The sequence below is a fragment of the Cydia strobilella genome, chromosome 5 (genome assembly GCF_947568885.1).
Source record: "Cydia strobilella chromosome 5, ilCydStro3.1, whole genome shotgun sequence".
In the NCBI taxonomy this organism is placed as follows: Eukaryota; Metazoa; Arthropoda; class Insecta; order Lepidoptera; family Tortricidae; genus Cydia; species Cydia strobilella.
Window position 1 is genome coordinate 43,633 of NC_086045.1, and position 20,014 is coordinate 63,646.

The following is a 20,014-nucleotide window of genomic DNA, read 5'->3' on the forward strand; positions in this document are numbered from 1 at the left end:
GAAAGTCGTGCGTGAGATGCGCGCGCGCCAATCACCGAAACGATCATCAAGATCGTCAAAATAAGATCAAAACCGTAACAAGTTGTTTAATCTGAATTGGGCTCCTGGATTTATCGTATTTTATTATCATGAGGTCACGAAGCCAACTGACCAAGTTCGTGATAATATCGTTGTTAACATCACAATGCCATAGAATACACTACTTACCTACGTTATCTATAGGGAAAATGTTTTATTGGAAACTAAGTACCAATAGTTTTGCTCGCGACTTTGTCTGCGTGAGATGATGATGATAATAAGTACTGATGACTAATATAAAACTATCCAGACAGACGTAGTTACTTTCGCATTTATAATATTAATATATTTAATAGGGATTAAATAGGTACCTACTTGTGTTAAGAATATTAGATTTAATCAACAACTTGATTGGTTTTCTCCATTTAGGTACTAGAGACTAGTAGTCTTTTAGAGTAGACTAGAGATGTGTTATTAGAGAGAGACGACGTGAACTAGATATTCAAGGTTTTAAAATGAGGATGGACAATAACGCTTTGCTACTTCAGTTCAGAACTTAAAATGTATTATAGGTAATATGTACTATTTACAGCATTTACAATAGAAGCTTTAATATTATGTTTGGTTATCTGTGACGTGGCAGGCACTGACGTGAGTGCTGCACTCTAGCGGTCACTCACGACACAAGCCGGGAGTATCGGGTACACGTTCCCGTCAGTGGCAGTCCTGCGCGTGAGTGACCGGCAGCTGCATCCCGGGCGCGACCACTCCAGCGCCGTCCCTCACGAGCCGGGTGTGACGGGCACACGGCGCCGTCAATGGCGGGCCTGCACGTGAGTGACGTGAGTGACCGGCAGCTGCATCTCGGGCGCGGTCCGCATGGCGGCGGGGATCCGCACCAGGACGAAGAATATCAGCTCCAGCGCGCTGAATAGCCCCACGCCGAGGAACATGTTGAACACGCCGCCCAGGGACGCTGGAAACAAACAGTGACAACACCATAATACGAGTATAAGTACCTAACCTTAGCGTGTAGGACACATGAATAAAAACCCATTTATTAAATGTTTTATGCAGCGGCGCTTAGCAAAAGATATTTGAAAAAGTAATCGGCTGCAGGTGTATCGTGTCCAACATTAAGGGCCAGCTGGTTGGTATACCCACAGTTAACAGACTGATCAAAGTCACGCAGCGTGAAGATCTTGGAGCCGCCCTCCAGCACGCGCAGCTTGATCATCGTCTCCGAAGACACGTTTGTTGAAGATGACAACCAACAGACAACTCACAGAGCAGCGTGAACCAGGTCTCGGTGGGCTGCCTTGTGAAGATCTTGGAGCCGCCCTCCAGCACGCGCAGCTTGATCATCGTCTCCGAAGACACGTTTGTTGAAGATGACAACCAACAGACAACTCACAGAGCAGCGTGAACCAGGTCTCGGTGGGCTGCCGCGTGAAGATCTTGGAGCCGCCCTCCAGCACGCGCAGCTTGATCATCGTCTCCGAAGACACGTTTGTTGAAGATGACAACCAACAGACAACTCACAGAGCAGCGTGAACCAGGTCTCGGTGGGCTGCCTTGTGAAGATCTTGGAGCCGCCCTCCAGCACGCGCAGCTTGATCATCGTCTCCGAAGACACGTTTGTTGAAGATGACAACCAACAGACAACTCACAGAGCAGCGTGAACCAGGTCTCGGTGGGCTGCCGCGTGAAGATCTTGGAGCCGCCCTCCAGCACGCGCAGCTTGATCATCGTCTCCGAAGACACGTTTGTTGAAGATGACAACCAACAGACAACTCACAGAGCAGCGTGAACCAGGTCTCGGTGGGCTGCCGCGTGAAGATCTTGGAGCCGCCCTCCAGCACGCGCAGCTTGATCATCGTCTCCGAAGACACGTTTGTTGAAGATGACAACCAACAGACAACTCACAGAGCAGCGTGAACCAGGTCTCGGTGGGCTGCCGCGTGAAGATCTTGGAGCCGCCCTCCAGCACGCGCAGCTTGATCATCGTCTCCGAAGACACGTTTGTTGAAGATGACAACCAACAGACAACTCACAGAGCAGCGTGAACCAGGTCTCGGTGGGCTGCCGCGTGAAGATCTTGGAGCCGCCCTCCAGCACGCGCAGCTTGATCATCGTCTCCGAAGACACGTTTGTTGAAGATGACAACCAACAGACAACTCACAGAGCAGCGTGAACCAGGTCTCGGTGGGCTGCCGCGTGAAGATCTTGGAGCCGCCCTCCAGCACGCGCAGCTTGATCATCGTCTCCGAAGACACGTTTGTTGAAGATGACAACCAACAGACAACTCACAGAGCAGCGTGAACCAGGTCTCGGTGGGCTGCCGCGTGAAGATCTTGGAGCCGCCCTCCAGCACGCGCAGCTTGATCATCGTCTCCGAAGACACGTTTGTTGAAGATGACAACCAACAGACAACTCACAGAGCAGCGTGAACCAGGTCTCGGTGGGCTGCCGCGTGAAGATCTTGGAGCCGCCCTCCAGCACGCGCAGCTTGATCACCGTCTGCGACGACACGTTGATGCCTTGGCTGAAACATCCCCACACGTAAGCCTGTGCCTGTAATCTGGGCGACCACTTACAAAGATCGCTACATTCATTTAAGTACTTTGGGTACCTATTCGTGCAGGGTCTCTAGATCTGGAACAGTGTCGCATGCATAGTGTATTAGGGACTGCGTCCTACATTCGCCTAAACTTAGATCATATTTAATAATTAATTAAATATATTAAATTTTAACATTTCCCGTTATACGCAATGTGTATTTCAGAGTTGTATAACGTAACTGTTTATTATGTTATGATAACGTATGTTAGGGATGAGCTTGTAAAAGTGTTGTACAATATCAGTAGCCGCCTTGCAGGTCTCGACGACTCAAATAAACAGGCTTCCATTTGAAGTAAACTGATATCATTTTCAATAGGTACTGGTTACAGAAGTACAGTTGCCCAAAACGGTTAAGAGGTGTAGAAGTGGTGGTTATGGTATGGAGGCTGATGAGAGAGTCTCTTCTTCTTCCTGCCCTTATCCCACGTTATGTGGGGTCGGCACAACATGTTTTTCTCTTCCATTCTCCTCTATCTTTCGTCACCTCAGCACTCACTCCATTCTTTCTCATATCCTGTTTCACACAATCCATCCATCGCTTTTTGGGTCTACCATACGCTCTCCGTCCATCAACATTCATCCCTAACATTCTTTTGCCTATATGGCATTCATCCCTCCTCATCACATGCCCATACCACGCTAACCTACTACTTCTTATCTTCTCCGTTACTGGTGCTACTTTCAAACTTCCCCTAATATACTCATTCTTAATCCGATCCTTTCTCGTCACTCCACACATCCATCTCAACATTCTCATTTCCGCTGCATGCACTCTTCTTTCATCCGTCACTTTCGTCGCCCAGCATTCTGATCCATACATTACAACAGGTCTCACAATCGTCCTGTAAATTTTCCCCTTAAGTTTAAGAGGCATTCGTGAATCGCAAGTTGCTCCAGAGACCTGTCGCCATTTCATCCATCCCGCATTTATTCTATTTTTCACGTCACGGTCGATGCGTCCGTCGCTCTGGATAGTCTGGATCAATGACCCAAGGTACCGGAAGTCGGAGCAGACTGGTAGCAAAGATAGATATAACTCCGTAATAGATGTTTACAGTCTAAGGAAAAAACGTGCCTCGAAAATCAAGAAAATTTGATTCTCGTTCAGAGGGCGTCACTAGTTTTGGCCCACTGTCGTATAGATGGCGTTGACTGTTTCGTTTGTTATTTAACAATTTTAACGCATATCAGTGAAAGAACATGGGTCAAAATCATAAAAATAATTAATGCATTAAAAAAAATCATTTATCTATATTTAAATACATTTTATCATATTTTTATAAATCTTAATTTTTAGTTTTAAAGTGTGTCGACAGATGGCAGTGAATTTACTGGGGTTACAAAATTTACTATGACAGTACCGCTCTAGTATAAGTTACTCTATGCTGGTAGGGATACACCATCTAAGGCAATATGGGAAAAACTGGATAGACCACCGAAATCGCAGAACATGTGCTCCGTTTTGGTTCTGCTTATTTTCAGTCCCACACTTTCCAGCTTTTCTTGCCATTTTACCAGCCTGCTCTGGACCTCAAGTGCATTATCTCCGACAAGAACAATGTCATCGGCAAACAGCATACACCAGGGTGCCTCCTCCTGTATGTTCGATGCACGGAGTAGGATGGAGATGGCAAGTGGGCGTTCCCGTCTATCCGACAGTTAGTAGCGACCGACTCACTTTATGCACAGACTATGCTCAGTTGTTGTGTAAACTTCATGCTCGAATGACATTCACGTCGTACGTACGCTCGTCTAACAAAAATTGATAATTAAATTTAAAATGCCGTATTGTGCAGTATTAAGCTGCAGAAATCACAGCGGTTTAAAAAATCTTTCACGTGGAGGTATTTCCTATCACAGGTGGTTATTTATTTAAATATAATCCGATAAATACGAAAAATCTGTTTCTATTGCATTATTTACGAATGTTCGTTAAGTAAATCTATATTTTATCAGTTAGAACTTAGAGTTCACAATCCTTTGTCACTATTCTTTACGTTTATCTGGAATATTCGCTATCCTAAATGTCAAATAACTTCGCTACTCAGATGCTGCGCAATGTCGATATTTATATCGATAAAGTTAAAGTTACGATATTTCAAGTTTGATGTTTGGTAGTTCGGTAATAAATTATTATTTTAGACACGTTTCTAATTATTATTTGGGATAATCAATGTCTTAGTAAATATGGCAGCTCTGGTCATCAAGCACTAAGTTAAGTCGGGGTCATTTCATGGCAACCTTTCAAACCTTCGTATTCCTTTACATACGTTTTTGTTTTTTACACCCATCATATTTTCATCGTTAATATAATTAGACTAGGTACTTAATGCACTTATGCGTACAATGCATGCAATGTGCCATGAATAAACGTTTTATATTTTCTATTTCTTTATTATTAATTATTGTAGGTTACCACAAGATGCCGATATTAAAAATAAATGGGTCAATGCTACTGGGCAAGAAAATTAGTTTCCGCAAAAATATAGCACCATTTGCTAGGAGCATTTCTTAGAGAAAGATTTCTGGGGATAAAATTGCCATACATCTCATCTAGCGTCCACACGCCTAAAACTTAGTTACTAATTTAGTAATTATTAGTGACATTCGGGCTCACTTAATTAATAAAAAGTGTTCCGTACCACGCAAACTAGCGTGAAATATTGGAATTTTGCCGCCCCCCTTCCTGATTTGATAGGTCACAATCTTACAATCAAATCAAGTGGGATCGATGAGCCAGTTTCATGTATGCTTTCACACCATACAATTAATTTGACAATTTAATCAGGTTGTCCCGTCTAGATTGGCCTTAAATGCTGCTACAAGTAAATATATTGTTAAAGACGAATACTTACCTATGTAAGTAATTGCAGATTTGTGATTACAAAATAACAGCAATACCGAGTTAATAGACCTTTAAAGAACTATGATTTTATCTGTTTGACTTTAAGATATATTTAATGTTCACATTAATAACCTAGTTGGTCAATTAATAAGAAACAAATTTCTAGTTAGATATTTACATATTTATATTTACATATTTACATACATGTAGTTACATATTATTTTTCATACATTCACGATTATCACTACCTATATTATAATCATAAATAAAGTATCATCTAAATGTGTTAAAACATACGATAATGAAATATCAATACCTAACTGAACACACAAATATCGATAAAACACTCCGATTACACTGTCCCCTCCCTATATCGTCGAATGGAAAGAAGTTCCAACGGTTAGCTACTCGCAGGCGTGTAGAGGTCTCGAAAACACCAGTGTAACGTGACCGTGAGATCCGTAACAAACCATGCGTAATTAGACCTTACTTATACTGGTTTTTTAGCCCTTTTCGCCTGTAATAAGTGATTTTAAAATTATATAAAATAACGCCATCTGGTGTTGAGTAGTTGTATTAGGTGAACGTTGAGCGAGCTTTTGTGAGATGAATGAGATAATGAAAGAGTCGTATGTCATATAGCTTTGACATTATAATTTAAACCGTCACTCATGTAGCCTACAGTTGATATTCGTTCGAGAAATGTCCACCGGTAATAACTTTTTGGTATGGAAAGTTGCTACGAATCAGAGCAATTTTGTAAGTGTGTGATGTATTTTAACGTGGCTATGAATGTGTGAGTTTAGCGACACTGGTTTTCATACTAAATAGGAGTCATTTCACATCCACTAGTTTATTAATTCGTGGTTCGATGTCAGAGCATCCATAACTAAGGCTGATGAGAGAGTGATTTAGCAAAATTGAACAGTAAAAAGGTGGTTTAAATTTAGGTGCCTCTATAATTGGCCGCGATACAAATTATGCGGAGCGCTCCTATTGGTGCTTTAAAAAAGCCTCTACATACTAACCGAGCCCGACGGCTGCGTTTAGCTACTGCTAGGAATATTTTATATAAATAAAAAGTTGCGTTCGCAACAATATCCTTTCCTTAGTCGGACCGGCTCATTGTTTGTATCCATCTGTGTTCTGTTTCCTTGTCGGCACGGTCCCTTTGATTATTCATATTTGTTTTATTTCTTTGTCAGTGTCCGATTATTGTTAGCTTTAAGTAATAAAGTAATTTGTAGCCAGCGTGTGAAACGCAAGAATTCGACATCATGTGCACAGTTATGGGTTCGATTTACCGTTATGTTATCCCGATGTGCCTTCCCATAGCTGGGAAGTAGCGGCCATCAGGATACCTAGCATCATTCAGTTCTGAGTTAGACGTCAAGTCGAAAGGTTGTCTCGTACCAGTTTATCACAGGTCGAGCTTGATATCGCATCGCTCCCTACGTGTACGAGTTAGTATTTAAGGGTCGAGCCTGATTATATTATGTCGCTCCCTACTTGTATTGTTATTTGTGTTAGTTTAATCTTAGAGTTTTTTAAATAGATTAATTATAGTACGCATACCAAACTCCGACTGCCACCAGTATTAGATGTTTAGTTTGAGTTCTGAGTATTAGGGCTCCCAATAAGCCTCAATTGCTGATGTTGCCATATAGTTGCTGAATATAATATATAGGTATAGTGGTGCCGTTCCCCACCAGCGGCAGCGGCAGCAGCACCAGCTCCTTGCATTTCCCTCTTACAATTCTCATACATTCGCCGTCTCGCAACGATCACACCTTTTTCAGAAATCTTACCTAAGTAACTGTAGCTCTCTATTTAAAGTATGCGTGCGTTATTATCATAACATTGATCTATTTTTATGTTTTGTTTAATTGGACCCGGTTAGGGCTTTGGAATAAGTTTAACCGCTTGCAATGAGATCTTACTAGAGAGGATCAAATGTGTACTCCGCCGATTTCATGATGCTGTTTTCCAGCGACAAGTCTGTTGAAATTTTTCTGCAAGGCGGCAGGCAGCTGCATGATGAATTTTCTGAAAAGGAATACAAGTGTTGTTTGCAAACTTATATATCCACAGCAATAAGCTCTCTATCACAACTGTTTGGCTTTGAGTTTAAGCGGCGGCAACTATAACGGGGTCGTCGGGGTCAAATCAAATTATTTTCGGTGTCAATTTTTTCTCGTCCCCAAAATACGTGTCGGAGTAGTTTTTGTATAAAATCAAGTTTTATATATAATTTTTACCATATTATCTACAATGAGAGAGACATTTTTTTTCGTCTGGTAGAGAAGACACGGAGCTGAACAAAATTAGTGTTCAAAACTTCAAAATCAAGATAACTTGACTCAACTGTGGCTTCAACCTCGAGTATGGTCCCTGGTTGAGATTAAGTGCCTTCTCTCTGTAAGGGGACTAGACTAGAGGAGCTGTACGCTGTACCTATTCTCTGCAGACAGCCCAGCTGCCACAGCTTGCAGGGCGGAGGCACGTCATACTCGTCCTCGAATATAGTCCGTAGAGGGTTGGAACAGCCACAATGTCGCTCCATACACGTGTCCTGAAACATGACGGCCGTTAATGTACATTACTTCAAAGAGGGCTTAATTCCTATCTAAGTGAGATCTTAAATGTGGGAAAATACCTACAACTCTGTAAATACGTGAGCGCCAAGGAAGCAACTATAAAAATAAGCACCATGCACATCTTGCGGGAGTAGGAATCTATCACTCGCTCCCTCTAACGCATATATGCGTCCCTTGGACTGGCCTACGCTGTGGGCAAACTGGTGGAGCGCAGCGCAGATCACCGAGGAGGGTTTACTCCGCGCAGAGCACGCCGCGCCGACTCGATATATTATAATCCCCCGCGACACCGCGAGCTGCCGGCGCGCACTAGTAGGGAGCAGGGGGAGGGGGTCCGGGGGATGCCGCGACATGCCGGCGCCCATATAAAGTACCATGCACATCTTGCGGGAGTAGGAATCTATCACTCGCTCCCTCTAACGCATATATGCGTCCCTTGGACTGGCCTACGCTGTGGGCAAACTGGTGGAGCGCAGCGCAGATCACCGAGGAGGGTTTACTCCGCGCAGAGCACGCCGCGCCGACTCGATATATTATAATCCCCCGCGACACCGCGAGCTGCCGGCGCGCACTAGTAGGGAGCAGGGGGAGGGGGTCCGGGGGATGCCGCGACATGCCGGCGCCCATATAAAGTACCATGCACATCTTGCGGGAGTAGGAATCTATCACTCGCTCCCTCTAACGCATATATGCGTCCCTTGGACTGGCCTACGCTGTGGGCAAACTGGTGGAGCGCAGCGCAGATCACCGAGGAGGGTTTACTCCGCGCAGAGCACGCCGCGCCGACTCGATATATTATAATCCCCCGCGACACCGCGAGCTGCCGGCGCGCACTAGTAGGGAGCAGGGGGAGGGGGTCCGGGGGATGCCGCGACATGCCGGCGCCCATATAAAGTACCATGCACATCTTGCGGGAGTAGGAATCTATCACTCGCTCCCTCTAACGCATATATGCGTCCCTTGGACTGGCCTACGCTGTGGGCAAACTGGTGGAGCGCAGCGCAGATCACCGAGGAGGGTTTACTCCGCGCAGAGCACGCCGCGCCGACTCGATATATTATAATCCCCCGCGACACCGCGAGCTGCCGGCGCGCACTAGTAGGGAGCAGGGGGAGGGGGTCCGGGGGATGCCGCGACATGCCGGCGCCCATATAAAGTACCATGCACATCTTGCGGGAGTAGGAATCTATCACTCGCTCCCTCTAACGCATATATGCGTCCCTTGGACTGGCCTACGCTGTGGGCAAACTGGTGGAGCGCAGCGCAGATCACCGAGGAGGGTTTACTCCGCGCAGAGCACGCCGCGCCGACTCGATATATTATAATCCCCCGCGACACCGCGAGCTGCCGGCGCGCACTAGTAGGGAGCAGGGGGAGGGGGTCCGGGGGATGCCGCGACATGCCGGCGCCCATATAAAGTACCATGCACATCTTGCGGGAGTAGGAATCTATCACTCGCTCCCTCTAACGCATATATGCGTCCCTTGGACTGGCCTACGCTGTGGGCAAACTGGTGGAGCGCAGCGCAGATCACCGAGGAGGGTTTACTCCGCGCAGAGCACGCCGCGCCGACTCGATATATTATAATCCCCCGCGACACCGCGAGCTGCCGGCGCGCACTAGTAGGGAGCAGGGGGAGGGGGTCCGGGGGATGCCGCGACATGCCGGCGCCCATATAAAGTACCATGCACATCTTGCGGGAGTAGGAATCTATCACTCGCTCCCTCTAACGCATATATGCGTCCCTTGGACTGGCCTACGCTGTGGGCAAACTGGTGGAGCGCAGCGCAGATCACCGAGGAGGGTTTACTCCGCGCAGAGCACGCCGCGCCGACTCGATATATTATAATCCCCCGCGACACCGCGAGCTGCCGGCGCGCACTAGTAGGGAGCAGGGGGAGGGGGTCCGGGGGATGCCGCGACATGCCGGCGCCCATATAAAGTACCATGCACATCTTGCGGGAGTAGGAATCTATCACTCGCTCCCTCTAACGCATATATGCGTCCCTTGGACTGGCCTACGCTGTGGGCAAACTGGTGGAGCGCAGCGCAGATCACCGAGGAGGGTTTACTCCGCGCAGAGCACGCCGCGCCGACTCGATATATTATAATCCCCCGCGACACCGCGAGCTGCCGGCGCGCACTAGTAGGGAGCAGGGGGAGGGGGTCCGGGGGATGCCGCGACATGCCGGCGCCCATATAAAGTACCATGCACATCTTGCGGGAGTAGGAATCTATCACTCGCTCCCTCTAACGCATATATGCGTCCCTTGGACTGGCCTACGCTGTGGGCAAACTGGTGGAGCGCAGCGCAGATCACCGAGGAGGGTTTACTCCGCGCAGAGCACGCCGCGCCGACTCGATATATTATAATCCCCCGCGACACCGCGAGCTGCCGGCGCGCACTAGTAGGGAGCAGGGGGAGGGGGTCCGGGGGATGCCGCGACATGCCGGCGCCCATATAAAGTACCATGCACATCTTGCGGGAGTAGGAATCTATCACTCGCTCCCTCTAACGCATATATGCGTCCCTTGGACTGGCCTACGCTGTGGGCAAACTGGTGGAGCGCAGCGCAGATCACCGAGGAGGGTTTACTCCGCGCAGAGCACGCCGCGCCGACTCGATATATTATAATCCCCCGCGACACCGCGAGCTGCCGGCGCGCACTAGTAGGGAGCAGGGGGAGGGGGTCCGGGGGATGCCGCGACATGCCGGCGCCCATATAAAGTACCATGCACATCTTGCGGGAGTAGGAATCTATCACTCGCTCCCTCTAACGCATATATGCGTCCCTTGGACTGGCCTACGCTGTGGGCAAACTGGTGGAGCGCAGCGCAGATCACCGAGGAGGGTTTACTCCGCGCAGAGCACGCCGCGCCGACTCGATATATTATAATCCCCCGCGACACCGCGAGCTGCCGGCGCGCACTAGTAGGGAGCAGGGGGAGGGGGTCCGGGGGATGCCGCGACATGCCGGCGCCCATATAAAGTACCATGCACATCTTGCGGGAGTAGGAATCTATCACTCGCTCCCTCTAACGCATATATGCGTCCCTTGGACTGGCCTACGCTGTGGGCAAACTGGTGGAGCGCAGCGCAGATCACCGAGGAGGGTTTACTCCGCGCAGAGCACGCCGCGCCGACTCGATATATTATAATCCCCCGCGACACCGCGAGCTGCCGGCGCGCACTAGTAGGGAGCAGGGGGAGGGGGTCCGGGGGATGCCGCGACATGCCGGCGCCCATATAAAGTACCATGCACATCTTGCGGGAGTAGGAATCTATCACTCGCTCCCTCTAACGCATATATGCGTCCCTTGGACTGGCCTACGCTGTGGGCAAACTGGTGGAGCGCAGCGCAGATCACCGAGGAGGGTTTACTCCGCGCAGAGCACGCCGCGCCGACTCGATATATTATAATCCCCCGCGACACCGCGAGCTGCCGGCGCGCACTAGTAGGGAGCAGGGGGAGGGGGTCCGGGGGATGCCGCGACATGCCGGCGCCCATATAAAGTACCATGCACATCTTGCGGGAGTAGGAATCTATCACTCGCTCCCTCTAACGCATATATGCGTCCCTTGGACTGGCCTACGCTGTGGGCAAACTGGTGGAGCGCAGCGCAGATCACCGAGGAGGGTTTACTCCGCGCAGAGCACGCCGCGCCGACTCGATATATTATAATCCCCCGCGACACCGCGAGCTGCCGGCGCGCACTAGTAGGGAGCAGGGGGAGGGGGTCCGGGGGATGCCGCGACATGCCGGCGCCCATATAAAGTACCATGCACATCTTGCGGGAGTAGGAATCTATCACTCGCTCCCTCTAACGCATATATGCGTCCCTTGGACTGGCCTACGCTGTGGGCAAACTGGTGGAGCGCAGCGCAGATCACCGAGGAGGGTTTACTCCGCGCAGAGCACGCCGCGCCGACTCGATATATTATAATCCCCCGCGACACCGCGAGCTGCCGGCGCGCACTAGTAGGGAGCAGGGGGAGGGGGTCCGGGGGATGCCGCGACATGCCGGCGCCCATATAAAGTACCATGCACATCTTGCGGGAGTAGGAATCTATCACTCGCTCCCTCTAACGCATATATGCGTCCCTTGGACTGGCCTACGCTGTGGGCAAACTGGTGGAGCGCAGCGCAGATCACCGAGGAGGGTTTACTCCGCGCAGAGCACGCCGCGCCGACTCGATATATTATAATCCCCCGCGACACCGCGAGCTGCCGGCGCGCACTAGTAGGGAGCAGGGGGAGGGGGTCCGGGGGATGCCGCGACATGCCGGCGCCCATATAAAGTACCATGCACATCTTGCGGGAGTAGGAATCTATCACTCGCTCCCTCTAACGCATATATGCGTCCCTTGGACTGGCCTACGCTGTGGGCAAACTGGTGGAGCGCAGCGCAGATCACCGAGGAGGGTTTACTCCGCGCAGAGCACGCCGCGCCGACTCGATATATTATAATCCCCCGCGACACCGCGAGCTGCCGGCGCGCACTAGTAGGGAGCAGGGGGAGGGGGTCCGGGGGATGCCGCGACATGCCGGCGCCCATATAAAGTACCATGCACATCTTGCGGGAGTAGGAATCTATCACTCGCTCCCTCTAACGCATATATGCGTCCCTTGGACTGGCCTACGCTGTGGGCAAACTGGTGGAGCGCAGCGCAGATCACCGAGGAGGGTTTACTCCGCGCAGAGCACGCCGCGCCGACTCGATATATTATAATCCCCCGCGACACCGCGAGCTGCCGGCGCGCACTAGTAGGGAGCAGGGGGAGGGGGTCCGGGGGATGCCGCGACATGCCGGCGCCCATATAAAGTACCATGCACATCTTGCGGGAGTAGGAATCTATCACTCGCTCCCTCTAACGCATATATGCGTCCCTTGGACTGGCCTACGCTGTGGGCAAACTGGTGGAGCGCAGCGCAGATCACCGAGGAGGGTTTACTCCGCGCAGAGCACGCCGCGCCGACTCGATATATTATAATCCCCCGCGACACCGCGAGCTGCCGGCGCGCACTAGTAGGGAGCAGGGGGAGGGGGTCCGGGGGATGCCGCGACATGCCGGCGCCCATATAAAGTACCATGCACATCTTGCGGGAGTAGGAATCTATCACTCGCTCCCTCTAACGCATATATGCGTCCCTTGGACTGGCCTACGCTGTGGGCAAACTGGTGGAGCGCAGCGCAGATCACCGAGGAGGGTTTACTCCGCGCAGAGCACGCCGCGCCGACTCGATATATTATAATCCCCCGCGACACCGCGAGCTGCCGGCGCGCACTAGTAGGGAGCAGGGGGAGGGGGTCCGGGGGATGCCGCGACATGCCGGCGCCCATATAAAGTACCATGCACATCTTGCGGGAGTAGGAATCTATCACTCGCTCCCTCTAACGCATATATGCGTCCCTTGGACTGGCCTACGCTGTGGGCAAACTGGTGGAGCGCAGCGCAGATCACCGAGGAGGGTTTACTCCGCGCAGAGCACGCCGCGCCGACTCGATATATTATAATCCCCCGCGACACCGCGAGCTGCCGGCGCGCACTAGTAGGGAGCAGGGGGAGGGGGTCCGGGGGATGCCGCGACATGCCGGCGCCCATATAAAGTACCATGCACATCTTGCGGGAGTAGGAATCTATCACTCGCTCCCTCTAACGCATATATGCGTCCCTTGGACTGGCCTACGCTGTGGGCAAACTGGTGGAGCGCAGCGCAGATCACCGAGGAGGGTTTACTCCGCGCAGAGCACGCCGCGCCGACTCGATATATTATAATCCCCCGCGACACCGCGAGCTGCCGGCGCGCACTAGTAGGGAGCAGGGGGAGGGGGTCCGGGGGATGCCGCGACATGCCGGCGCCCATATAAAGTACCATGCACATCTTGCGGGAGTAGGAATCTATCACTCGCTCCCTCTAACGCATATATGCGTCCCTTGGACTGGCCTACGCTGTGGGCAAACTGGTGGAGCGCAGCGCAGATCACCGAGGAGGGTTTACTCCGCGCAGAGCACGCCGCGCCGACTCGATATATTATAATCCCCCGCGACACCGCGAGCTGCCGGCGCGCACTAGTAGGGAGCAGGGGGAGGGGGTCCGGGGGATGCCGCGACATGCCGGCGCCCATATAAAGTACCATGCACATCTTGCGGGAGTAGGAATCTATCACTCGCTCCCTCTAACGCATATATGCGTCCCTTGGACTGGCCTACGCTGTGGGCAAACTGGTGGAGCGCAGCGCAGATCACCGAGGAGGGTTTACTCCGCGCAGAGCACGCCGCGCCGACTCGATATATTATAATCCCCCGCGACACCGCGAGCTGCCGGCGCGCACTAGTAGGGAGCAGGGGGAGGGGGTCCGGGGGATGCCGCGACATGCCGGCGCCCATATAAAGTACCATGCACATCTTGCGGGAGTAGGAATCTATCACTCGCTCCCTCTAACGCATATATGCGTCCCTTGGACTGGCCTACGCTGTGGGCAAACTGGTGGAGCGCAGCGCAGATCACCGAGGAGGGTTTACTCCGCGCAGAGCACGCCGCGCCGACTCGATATATTATAATCCCCCGCGACACCGCGAGCTGCCGGCGCGCACTAGTAGGGAGCAGGGGGAGGGGGTCCGGGGGATGCCGCGACATGCCGGCGCCCATATAAAGTACCATGCACATCTTGCGGGAGTAGGAATCTATCACTCGCTCCCTCTAACGCATATATGCGTCCCTTGGACTGGCCTACGCTGTGGGCAAACTGGTGGAGCGCAGCGCAGATCACCGAGGAGGGTTTACTCCGCGCAGAGCACGCCGCGCCGACTCGATATATTATAATCCCCCGCGACACCGCGAGCTGCCGGCGCGCACTAGTAGGGAGCAGGGGGAGGGGGTCCGGGGGATGCCGCGACATGCCGGCGCCCATATAAAGTACCATGCACATCTTGCGGGAGTAGGAATCTATCACTCGCTCCCTCTAACGCATATATGCGTCCCTTGGACTGGCCTACGCTGTGGGCAAACTGGTGGAGCGCAGCGCAGATCACCGAGGAGGGTTTACTCCGCGCAGAGCACGCCGCGCCGACTCGATATATTATAATCCCCCGCGACACCGCGAGCTGCCGGCGCGCACTAGTAGGGAGCAGGGGGAGGGGGTCCGGGGGATGCCGCGACATGCCGGCGCCCATATAAAGTACCATGCACATCTTGCGGGAGTAGGAATCTATCACTCGCTCCCTCTAACGCATATATGCGTCCCTTGGACTGGCCTACGCTGTGGGCAAACTGGTGGAGCGCAGCGCAGATCACCGAGGAGGGTTTACTCCGCGCAGAGCACGCCGCGCCGACTCGATATATTATAATCCCCCGCGACACCGCGAGCTGCCGGCGCGCACTAGTAGGGAGCAGGGGGAGGGGGTCCGGGGGATGCCGCGACATGCCGGCGCCCATATAAAGTACCATGCACATCTTGCGGGAGTAGGAATCTATCACTCGCTCCCTCTAACGCATATATGCGTCCCTTGGACTGGCCTACGCTGTGGGCAAACTGGTGGAGCGCAGCGCAGATCACCGAGGAGGGTTTACTCCGCGCAGAGCACGCCGCGCCGACTCGATATATTATAATCCCCCGCGACACCGCGAGCTGCCGGCGCGCACTAGTAGGGAGCAGGGGGAGGGGGTCCGGGGGATGCCGCGACATGCCGGCGCCCATATAAAGTACCATGCACATCTTGCGGGAGTAGGAATCTATCACTCGCTCCCTCTAACGCATATATGCGTCCCTTGGACTGGCCTACGCTGTGGGCAAACTGGTGGAGCGCAGCGCAGATCACCGAGGAGGGTTTACTCCGCGCAGAGCACGCCGCGCCGACTCGATATATTATAATCCCCCGCGACACCGCGAGCTGCCGGCGCGCACTAGTAGGGAGCAGGGGGAGGGGGTCCGGGGGATGCCGCGACATGCCGGCGCCCATATAAAGTACCATGCACATCTTGCGGGAGTAGGACTCGCTGGAGACACACGAGCCGGTGACCAGCTCCTCGGAGTTGGAGGCCTGGACGGCCGTGAAGGTGAGCTGCGCGGTGTACTCGGAGCCGGGCACGAGGGTCACCGTGTTCACCATCTCTTCGCCTTCGTACATCGTGAAGAACTGGAAATTATGTATTCGTAATGATTAGAAATAAAGAAAAAGTGGACAACTTTTTTGTCGAAAATTTAATTGCTCGCGCAAACTTTTATCGCGGACTGTAATTTCTTTTAACGGTCGAGTCGAGTAATAAATTAATAATCATCGAGACAATTTTAAGAAACCCAAACGAGTAACCTAAGGTTACATTATTTTTTTAACACAGAGTTTCTTTAGCTATCTCTGATCTCCAACATCAGGTCGGCTCGGGATTCGAACCCGGGACTTGTACCGTCGTAGGTAGGTTCACTGCTGACTAGGCTCAGCCTAGAAGAGAACAGAACACGAGATCACCTCGCAGCCAAAGAACACATCGGGCTTGGAGCACTGCAGCACCATGCGGAACGTCTTGCTGCTGTCCAGCATCGCTATCGGGGACTTCGGCGGCTTCAACCTTCAACAATATAATCATCATCATTATCATTCGCTTGCTTCCATTCACTTTTGGGGCCAGCGTCAGACGACGAAAAATTTATTGACCGGTTTGTGTTAAAATTGTTGTAAACATTTTCCGTCATCACCATCAGATCCAAACTTATTGATGACAATGGGATCAACTAGAATGTATAGGTAACCCTTGTAAACAAAAATAGAAAAAATTAAAAAATAGACCCAACAGTCATCGAGTAAATAAACGGTCAACACACATAAAAATCAAATTCCAACGAATTGAGAACCTTTTTTTCTTCGAAGGGTTAATTTTTAAAATTAACTTATCCCCTAACTAGATAGAAAAGGCGACCGCTTACTTATTAAACTTCATCACGCAACAAACTCCATAAATGGTGAGTTCCCTATGGAACAGCTCGTCACAAGGTATTCCCTTCTTCTGCCACCGACACTTCTTGGCGAACTCCCCGCACGGGGGCGTGTTCCTATACAGAGCCTCCAAGAGCGTCACGTTGTGGGACTTGAGCAGAGCGTCCAAAAGCATCAGGTTCTCGGGCTTGGTCTCCTTGCTTTGGAGGATGTTGGAGAAGGTGCCAGTGAGGCGGCGGATGATTGCATTGTCTGCTGACCTGGAAGGAAGGTTGCTTGAGTACCTACTACCCACGTGACCCACGTCATCATACAAGCTGTATATAAAACTGGATGTAAGCAAGTTACATCGTAAGGAAAACACGAGGGCTCTGATAGGACTCACAAGTTTCTGACAAGAAGGAGGGCCACGCTCGCCGGCGGGAGACAGACGGCCACGGCGGGTAGTGCAGCCGGCGCCGAGGTGGCCGACCGGACGGTCAGCAACGCCGGCACTTGCAGGAAGCGCGCCCACAGCACGGCGCACAGCGTCCCCGCGCAGCACGCGCTGGCCACGCACCAGCTCACCCAGCATACGCTGCAACATATGTACGAGTATACATGTATCAACGATACACAACGACGGTAAATGTTGGTGGAATACTAGGTAATATTACAAAAGTCTTGAAACTTAGGTTTTTTACGGCCACAGTGCGCAGGTGCGTGGGACCCCCAAACGCGCGGGGCCCGTGGCTTTTGCTACTTTTGCCACGTGCTAGTCCGCCACTGGGTCAATTAATTGCTGTTAATTAGAGATTTCGATATGCATCGACACGAAATCGACACATTTAGTGTCTGCAGTAAAAATAGAGCCAGACATTTGCGTGCTAGGGTGCATGGCTAATAGCTAGGCGGGGCTGTAACTAGCTACCACTCCGTTCTAAAACATCCCAACTCCATATACGGTTTAACCACAGGTTTAACCCTTTCAACGCCACGCCTACCGTGTGCGGCGCGTCGTCGTGTATCTTGTCTGAATGCACGAAGGTTGATATTGGGCTGAAGCGGCGCGCGTCACCTGACGTGTTTGGCGGTAACAGGGTTAAAGGGACTTAAGCCATTTTGGAATGTACTTACACGTAAAGCACGTGTAAGCTTGTAACTGATGCACATGCACCGGTTGCAGTCGCGTTGGTAATATTGATTTTACAGTGTAACTGCACATTGAGTTTTAAAATGTTTAAACAGATTGTGATATTTAGTTACATGCGTGTAAGATAAGTAATAAGTTAAATTAAATTAGAAAAAATCCTAAAATGTTTTTATATCAAATCACTATAAAAAGAAGAATATATTATACATAATATAAACGACTAGATAATATTTGTAATTAAATATTATTAGTTAATTAGATGTGGGTACCTAATGTGCCTATTCACGAAAGCACATCCTCCGTTTTCATTATGTTATTATTTTGTACATAATGTGCTATGTTACAAGTCTTCCTCGTACTCCTGAAAGTAGTCGAAAACTTATATACGAATTACGTATTTTTCGTTTTACCTATTTGTCGAAAAAAAAAAACATAAAATGCATTGTGACAAGGAAGTTAAGATCCGAGCTCGGTAACGATTTTGGAGCAAACATGTAAAATTGATAGATTATTAGTCGTTAAAATAATACACGTTTTGTTACGTAATATCTGAATAACAAGTATTGGTTTCTATCAGCACGTCTTCTCAGTTTATTTTAGAAGGGGTAGTGGTAAATTATACAAATTGATGTATAAGAATAGTTTCAGCAAATGTTGTAGATTATTTAAGTATCAAAATTACGTTGAAATTAAGTCGATTTTCAGAGAAAATGTTACTTGCTTTGAAGTAATTTCGTCTAACTTTAATTTTAACTACTTCAGTCATAATAATAAAAAATGTAGTCTGTGAAAGGTGGAGTACAGGATATGTGTAATACAAAAATACCATTTTTAGCCGTCCAAACCTTACGAAATTTACAAATAAGAGCGACAAAATCAGCGCTTTACGCGCGTTTACCTAAACGTCTTGAGCGTAGCGAGGGACTCAAAAACACGAGATGTAAAATAACTTTGCGCTCATGTTGCACACATAATTTTTCACCTCAGTAGTGAGAACATATTAGAGAGTAAAATGTATTCGATGTGTCGAATTACACAAAATAATACAGAAACAAAAAAAATATAATTGTAATAAAAGTATGAACTGCTTGTGAAAATAGGCTTGTTCTAGCTGCTGAGGTGAAAATATAATTATACTTCTTATATTTTTTTTCTAATATAAAAATTTTATTAAAATGTTATCAAAATTCACAGACAGGGTTCAAACAAGGTGCGTTTGTGTGATGATCAAAATGAGTAGGTCATACAATCATAAAACTCACCGATCAGAATGGAATCCCGAGCAGAGATACTTGAAGCCGTGCAGCGTCGTCGTCATGAAGAAATGCTTCGTAGCGCGTCCCAGCCCTGATCTTATCATGATGAATACTTGACTTGACGTCCACAAAACTAAGGTAATTTCACGTCGAAACACATTTACAATACTCTCCCACAATTTAAACTTTTTTGGAAAACGCCGTAAATCACGTCAAACTCACTCAAACCGTTCAAGCGTAATCACGAGTTAACAAAACCGCCAATTTGCTCATGGTCAGATATAATTGTAGGTTAGAATTGACAATAATATAAGTGTCGAGCGAGTTTTAGAGTAGGTAATGGTATTTTAAACGCGCCTCACTCCTGTTTGAAGCTCGCGGTCGGTCAGTGGGTGACAGTGGGTCGTGGTCGTGGGAGCGATCACAGATCGGGTACTAGATGCAGCATTTAAGAGTGGATCAACTTTATTTTATTATTCTGTCACGTTGTCTAAGCGACCATAATGGTAAAGTTTGTTAGAAGAAATGTTGTACCACTTTATACAGATAGCCTATTCGTCTGAGCCCTTTATTGCGTCTGAGATCGAGACGTCCCATCAGCAGATCTCC

At 49.8% G+C, this 20,014-nt stretch overlaps 1 protein-coding gene across 1 annotated transcript; it reads right to left on the reverse strand.

The window, feature by feature from the left end:
• Positions 1 to 697: 697 nt before the first annotated feature.
• On the reverse strand, positions 698 to 19,516 carry LOC134741732 (uncharacterized). Its single transcript, XM_063674624.1, has 9 exons — positions 19,412 to 19,516; positions 17,403 to 17,594; positions 17,008 to 17,334; positions 16,553 to 16,652; positions 16,055 to 16,222; positions 7,940 to 8,057; positions 7,426 to 7,531; positions 2,457 to 2,563; positions 698 to 994 (listed from the first exon to the last, which is right to left on the reverse strand). Exons 1-9 carry the CDS (start codon positions 19,507 to 19,509, stop codon positions 834 to 836), a joined length of 1,377 nt encoding a protein of 458 aa, XP_063530694.1. The 5' UTR covers positions 19,510 to 19,516; the 3' UTR covers positions 698 to 833.
• Between the last annotated feature and the right edge of the window lie 498 nt (positions 19,517 to 20,014).